Genomic DNA, 7,999 nt, shown 5'->3' with positions numbered 1-7,999 from the left:
TTTTTTAATTCGGGGAGTTATTTCCATGACAGGCAGCGTAAGCATAAATCCACACAAGATGAAGTGTTGGATGTAAATTAAGAGCGCAGGTGCCTTGACGAAACTCAGGACACAATGTTGTATTGGAGGGTAAAGCCATGTTAAACCAGTTTAATCACATTTTTTGTTACTTCGAGTTGTTCACATTTTGAGGCTGTTTAAGATGTAAATTTATACTTCTCAGGAGTTAAAGTGATCTTATATATGTGATGATGTTGTGATTACTGTAAAAGGGAAAGAGCGTCTTTGTCCTTTGCCAAACAGGGATCTCCCTCTGGAGGTCATTTCTTGTTCGTATCAAGCCTCCTCATTATCATCATCCTCCCCCATCCCATCAATGAAAACCAGGGGAGAAAAACTATATGTTCTAACGGTGGTATTCATGCGCTTATAGCTTGTGTATTTTGTCCCTGGCTGCAGGTCTGTCCCCAATTACGTGACCACTGAAGGAAGAGAACACAGAACTGCTTCATCATGAATTTTGTAATGAAAGCTGCGATGGGAGGTGAGTGGTCTGCCTGGCTAGGGTTTGATTTAACAGCACTGCAGTGTAAAGGATTTAAAAGGTTGTTCAGCAGCAATAGTAGCAGTACTGTACTAGTAGCCTACTGGCCTGGTAGTTATGGGTTTACCGGGTTGAGATAATCCATCCTGCACCAATCTCCTGACTTCAAAGCTGCACATTCCTCTCTTTCTTTCTTTCTTTGTTGTATCTATCTTTTAAAAACCTCTCAGGGCAGGACATGACATCCTTCTGGTCAAGTCCTTCATAACGGCAGACTGTTATACTGTAACCATATTCTGCTGTGCACTTGCCTTGTGAAAAAGTACATGACAATAAAGTTAATCTTAAATGGCATGATTACATTTATAAAAACCTGTTCATGCTTTGCATTTCGGCTATTGTTCGACTTTTTTTTGACCAGTTATTTCCTAAAAGCCTATCAAGTCTCTGTGAACGAGTTTAGGAATGCTGCAGAAAAATGGGACAATAGCTGCAGCAGTCGGTCTAGTCACATACTAATGATGTATCTGTCAAGTGAAACATGTCCAAAATGTAACCAGTAGTCTTATTCTTAGCTTGATCTTCATACATTTTTAGGTTTACGCAGTGGAATTTAAAAAACAAAATTATAGTTGAGATTTTTCCGTGACTTAATAATAACTAGGCATTCTGCGCTCGTCAAGCCATCTTTTCAGGCCAGAGAAAAAGAGAAGCGCTATTTTGCCAAGAATCATGACTAACATTCTTTTCACAAGACTTTTGTCCTTTAAAGCCTTCAGGTATTATCCTTTAGAATATTATCTTAGCTATTATTTGCCCCTAATTAGTCCTCCTTATGGCCCTGTAATTCATCCTCCTTGTCAGCTAGGGCTTCAAGGGGAAAGGCAGGAGAGTGGCACCAGTTGTAATGTAGCAGTCGCACACATCTGCACGATTCAGCCATGCACATGTTGTTGTCAATGTTACAGAAGTGTTAGGCAGTTACAGTTGGGATGTAGAGTTGAGCCCCTGCTCCTCATTGGGATGCAGAGGGTGCCGGCACTGCTTCATTCTGCATAGCTGCTGTGCCTTGTGTCTGCGCTATGAATTCTTAAGTCAACTGCATTTGCATTGGATGCTGTTTTTTACTCAGCAGAGGTCGGGCTGCTCTCTGCCTGCAGACTTTGGGAATAGATTTGACAGTGTGGGTGTTTGCCTGTGTCTGTACCCTGCTGCACAGGCCTTCTTTAGGATATAGATTTTTCTTTGTGTGAGAAAGATAAGATACTGAGAAAGGGTGCAAAAAAGAGAAAGTTTGATAGTGTGTGGGAGTGTCTGTCTAATAATCAATATGTATGCCTATCAGAGTGATTGCTTTGCTGTCAGTGCAAGCTGTCTTTGGTTCTGGTCCATGTTTACTGACGGGGACACGGTGACCTCTTTCTGCTATGTCTGCAAAAATGCTGACATTGCGCTGGACTTTTAAAGCTGCCTGTGGGGGGTGGGGATCAGATAATGAAATGAACCAATTAACGAGCTGATCAATAAGCCTGTGATTTTCTTTTTAATCAATTAAGATGCATTATTGGGTGTGGCTGGTTTAATGGTCTAAGCTGCGTACAATGTGCTCGGTTTGATTCTGGCTGGGGATGCTTGTTTCTTTCTGACGCTTCCTTTCCACATTTCCTGTCTGGCTTCATTGTAATATATAAAATATGGCAAAGAAATTAAGGATTAATATGGTTCCCCTGCCCCTAACTTCCAAATAGAGATACCACCATTTTTTTCAGCCACGCTAACAAACAGCATAGCTCTAGGGATGGCATTGTTGGATTGGCCCACCAACATCATATTAACTGTCATGACATTTTTCAACAGACATTTATGTTCCCAAGAGGATGGTTGTTACTTACTTTAGAGATCCCTTGAATTTTCCTTATGAGGTTGACATTTTTGGTTTTGAGTGAAATATCTTGGTAACGTTTGGATGGATTTCTGTAAAATTTGGTACTCACAGTCATGTCTCCGTCAGGATAAATTAAAATAACATTGGTGAACCCTAGATATTTCATCTAGCGCCTTTATCATGGCAAGATTTCTACAAAACTAATGACATTCCCATCAGCGTTAGTGTTTATTAGCAAATGTTAGCATTCTACCACACTAAACTATGACCTAGCCAGACCTAGCTCCACTGCGCTGTGTCATTGCTGGAGTAAGGTCTGTCTACACCATACATTCTGCAGCCTGTTCTCATGAACCATAAGTTCGAAAAGCTACAAAAAGATAAGCACTGTAATTCATATTCCAATTCGAGTTCCATGTTTATTTTGCTGTATGCACCACACTGACTGCTGCTGTATAAGAACATGGCTGACCGCATAGGGAGGATGTTGGGGTGGATGGGTGGTCATAGGGTACGATGGAGAATAGTCCAGCAGCAATTTTTCTATATATGTGTCTTTATCTTGCTTGGCGTAATAAGCTGTAGCTCCCCCCCTTGACTGCAAGGTTTTCACCTGGTCCTCCAGAGGCACAACCAAAACCATGGCATTTTCACGCCATGTCTCTGTTTTTCTGTGTTTAACGTTACACTCACTAGCTCACTGCAGACAATAAACCATGCTTGGAAAATAAATGTTTTTTTTTTAAAAGTTTATAATTAACAAATTGCCTAGTGGACAAAAGCATTTGGCTCAAAGCAGTGCCGTGCATTTATAGCCTCAGGGAATCGTCTGTGTGGCTCTAGATTCTAAAGCTTAAACATGTGAGAACATGTCTGCTTAATGTAGACACGTGATGCACTATAAACAGTACTGCATGTGTGTCTCCTGTCTTGTGAAAAAACTGATTTTGAAAATGAACGTCTTCCAACAACTTTATTGGAAAATATTGTACCATCTTCTGGAGGGATTAGAACCTGAATAAATCAAACCATGTTTTGTCAATCTGAAACTACGAGGGCTCAGATTGTATGGCCTGTTGTCACTTTGTCCTTTTCCATCCTGTGATCGTTCTGCTTCTGTGCGGATGTGGATTTGCGAGACCGTCACTGAGGGATGATGAGCCCGTGGATGAGTCTCCGTGAAGAGATGATGCTGCCAGTGCATTAACTCATCCTCCAAGGCTTCTTTGGTTGCAGATACTTGGAAGAAAACAGAGTGATGTTTAACTGCAATGATTCAGCAACTCTCAAATCCAGAGCTGCATAGATCAGATTTTTGTTGGATGTTCTTTTCTTCACTAGCCATGCTAGCTCCTTATTCCTGGCGCATTGCCTTTTGTAAAGTTGCAATGCATGGGACCATCGGTTACTGTTGTGTTGACAAAACAACAAGGAGTTTAATCTAAAACTTGTGATGAAATTAAAGCTTTAGTCAATAATTCTTTGAAAGTTATATACCCGGCTGCTCTTTTTATGAGAGCTTTACTCTTTGCTGTTTCACTGTAAACTCATTAACCTAAATGGACTACTTGATTACATGCAATTCTGGTACAAATTTGGATGGTAAAACTTGTCACTATGAACTTCTTAAATAGAGTTTATGAGGGATGTGTTCAGTTGTATAGGAGACAATAAAAGTTATGTCAACTTACACTTAATAAATAGCATATGAAACTCAAGGGTGTTATTGTATACTTAAGGATCAGAAATGAAAAGCAAAGTTTAAATTTGCTAGTCACCTATAAGGCTTGCTGAGTTTAAGGCTGTAGTCCACACATACCAAACGATAGAGATAACATGAGCTTTCATCGATTGTCTTCTTGCATAGCCAATTTTACAGTAGGTAAGCGAACATGGATGTGTTTTATGTCATATTACATAGCTTGTGTGCAGACTACATGAGCCCCCCCCTCCCATATCATAAGAAATAATGGCGCACATTGCCATCTCCATGAACAGTATAACCTTAGATTAGATTAGATTCAACTTTATTGTCATTACACATGTACAGGTACAAGGCAACACAATGCAGTTTGGGTCTAACCAGAAGTGCAATGGACAACAGGTGCAGTGATAAAAATATAATGTATAATAATATCTCTCAAATGGGCTCTTTGTAATAAAACCCATCCAGCCCACAAGAACAGAGGGATCTGGACTTATTACCGCTGATTCAGCTTATACCTCTCAAATGTGACCACTAAATAATTGACTTAACTTGTCGATGAAGTAATTTTGAAATTAAAATGTGCTATACCTGGTTCCCTACGTTACATTTTGTGAGTCACCTCTATAGCTGTGAAAGCTGTAAAATTTGCTTTAAAATCCTCAGCCTATAAACAAAGGTGATTAAGAGCTGCTTCATTTTACAATAGGGATTATCAATCCAGCAGTGTTGTTATTTGGGAGCCATGAAACAGACCCTCACACAGCTTTTGCACCTTATCTTAAATTCTGACTTGTGCATTGATTGCTTCTGCTCCTGAGAGCTGCAGCGCTGACTCTGCACTTTCCAACTCCTAAAAGCTGATGTTAGTTTGACAGAATAAGGGGCTGTTAAGTGAGGTAGACATTAGCCCTAAGGTGTGGAGTTCATCAATCTCTGAAGGCCTCAGGCAGCAGTAAAAACCTTGACTATATCAGCAGAAAAGTCAGCGCTACACAGCCAATAAGTGAATGGTAAGGTTTAATTCCAACAATAAGAAATATTTAACTTTCAAGGCCCAATGATGTCATTTGTGAAATGTGTGGTCTGCCAAATTGGAATCTGCTACTGTAATAATAATAATGATAATGAATTTTGAGGCATAACTGTAAGTTAAATATCAGGCTCTGATTGCCTTTACCCAGATGTTTATATTTATGTACTTTGTCCAGTTTTGTGGGATATCTGTAGGATTGATTTACAGCACTAAAGCTGGCTCTATTGCAATGTGAGGTGCAAACGAGTTTAAAGGAATTATGATTTTAATTTTAATGGTAACCCTTATTTTAGCATTAACAGTTTTACAGACTACATAAGTAACATGTACTTGACTTGAATAAGAAGACCTTGAGATGTTCTCCCCTCACCTCGTCTCCACAAAGTACAGATAATCACATTTAGTAGCACTTAGCCAATATGATTGGCTAAGAGAATGGGGTCTTCACCGCTGACACCGGTCAGGCTGACACACACACACACACACACACACCACACACCCCACACACCACACACACACACACACACACACACACACACACACACACACACACACACATCTTCTTTTTGTGTGTTACTCAAGCAAATCCAATTCAGTTCATCAAATTGACCTTGAGCTCCTCCTGCAGTGCAACTGTGTGTGTCTACGCACACGTGTTTGACAGCATGGCTGTATCCTATAAATAATGCATTCAACCATCCAAGTCACGAATAGTGAGAGAGAGAGGCTGAAAGAGAGAGAAAAGGCGGTTTGTATTAGAAACATGCAGGTGTCTTTGCCCTTTATATAAAAGTTTTTTTTAAACATATAGAAATGTCTTACACATGAGCCAAAAACATGTTATTACTTTTTGTGTCTCCTTAACACTCACATCACAGTAATCATCTTCATCTTCATCATGAACACCTGTCAGTTGCAGCAGCAGTAATGGTGAATCCCAACCTTTAATTGTGGAAACAGGGATGCACCATTGCTCCCACCTGGTTAGTCATTTTGATTACAGCTGGTTACATATTATTTGCAACGCCTGGTATTCAAATTTTGTCGTTTGTCATTTCTGTCTCAAATCCAACACATCCTTAATGGAGCTGCGGTATGCAGATGATAATGCTTTGTTTATAATAATAATATTTTTTACTGTTTATTGATCCCCAGTGGGGAAATTACAATTATCCGGTCACAACAAGAACTGTAGTAGGGTTGGATTCAAATCCTTTGAAATCCCTTATCAAATGTAATTAGGTTTCTTAAAAGTGTAAACACATAATTGTAACATACTCTTAAAACTCAGAGATTCAGTTTTGTTGAAAATTAAATCTGGCACAACAAATACACTTTCACTTAAGAAAAAAAAAATATATTTATCAAACTGTGGCTCAAGAGGGTAAGCTTTCATTTTTTAACTTAAGTCCCAGTGCAAAATAAAGCTGTCTCACTTTGTCCTGCCTGATTCATTGTGCAAAGCTGCCTGACCTTAGGGAAATTTAAACTGACCCAAAGCATAACTGCCAGAGACAGGAAGTAACAAAGTATAAATATTTCATTACTGTACTCAAGTAGATTTTTCTGATATTTTTACCTTACTATTTTATTTTTGTGGCGACTTTTTACTTTTTACTCCTTACATTTTAACAAAAATATTGGTAGTGTCTACTCCTTAAATATTACAAAATTGGCTCGTTACTTTCGTTTTGTACAAGAGGTCGTCATGTCGGAGAACAGGGCGGACATGCGTCTCACACCGTGAGCGGGCGTGCGCCACACAGAGAAAAAAGACTGTCTGGAGGAGAATCAGTGTGTGTGCGTCTTTGAGAACTGTAAGTCTTATAACTTATGTTGTCAGTTCATTCAAGCCTGTTTTATTGGTCAATAGTTTTTGCACATTTAAAGTAAGTTAAATTAGCTAGTGATGTTGTTGTTTGTGTTCTTCATTTTTGGCTAGGTTGCACGGTTGCTTGATTGTAATAAAGCATCAAAAGAGAGAAGGTGTCTCTGTCTGTGTTTAAACAGACACCCCTGGGGCAAAGTTGGAAACCAGAATCAGCTTTAAATACAGTCCTAATCTAGTCTTCACTAACAAGTTTCAAATATTTCACTGGAGTTACCGTTATTATTGTTCGCGTCATGATTTCCATATTCCATATTCAATCTAATTGGATGGGACTGTATGTTGCACTTGACGCACCACTAAGACGACTCGACAGATTTGGCGGCCTTCTGCATTAATTTGCGGCAAATCATTGCAGATGGATGACGCTAACGTTAACACATAGTATGGATGGACGGCGACATGATTGAAAATGAAGAAAACAGAGATCCCAGATATTCGGCATTCGACATTCCCAACATCCTTGGCATCATGTGAGAGAGATGTTTGAGATAGTAGGCAACAAGAATGACTCTAGGCCAACTCTAAAAGTATGGGGAACATCTTAATTAATGTCTGTTTAGTAATTCATATTTAATCCTTTATTTTCCTTTCAAAAGCCATATTTGAGCACACACACATACGTGCAGATTCCCTTACATGTTAAGGGGAAGATTAAAAAAGAGAAACTGGATCTGTGAATTCTCAGATTATCAATTGAATTCATATTTTGCTGCTAAGTCAGAATCTTATTAACCTGGAGTCACAGTCTCTGTCACAATAATCATGTACAATATGTGATGTTTTAGGCCTATTAGCACACATCCATTTACAATGTAGGCAATGACATATAAAGAGCCTTTTTTCATGTCCTCTAAAGTTTCTCAGCGTGCTATCAAGTAACGTGGTCCAGGTAGCTTTGCGTAAAAAATGTCTCACAAGGCTACTTTTACTTTTATACT

General features: G+C 39.2%; 1 protein-coding gene across 1 annotated transcript in view; it reads left to right on the top strand.

Annotated features, from left to right (window-relative positions):
- The window catches only part of cplx2a (complexin 2a), a 17,525-nt gene that overhangs the window by 1,155 nt on the left and 8,371 nt on the right, over positions 1 to 7,999 (top strand). Inside the window, exon 2 of the mRNA XM_032530645.1 lies at positions 460 to 544. Within this exon, the coding sequence (XP_032386536.1) occupies positions 514 to 544 (31 nt within the window). The 5' untranslated portion in view covers positions 460 to 513. The remainder of the gene's footprint in view (positions 1 to 459; positions 545 to 7,999) is intronic.

The sequence above is a fragment of the Etheostoma spectabile genome, chromosome 2, assembly GCF_008692095.1.
Source record: "Etheostoma spectabile isolate EspeVRDwgs_2016 chromosome 2, UIUC_Espe_1.0, whole genome shotgun sequence".
In the NCBI taxonomy this organism is placed as follows: Eukaryota; Metazoa; Chordata; class Actinopteri; order Perciformes; family Percidae; genus Etheostoma; species Etheostoma spectabile.
This window is presented reverse-complemented; position numbering and strand designations above follow the sequence as displayed.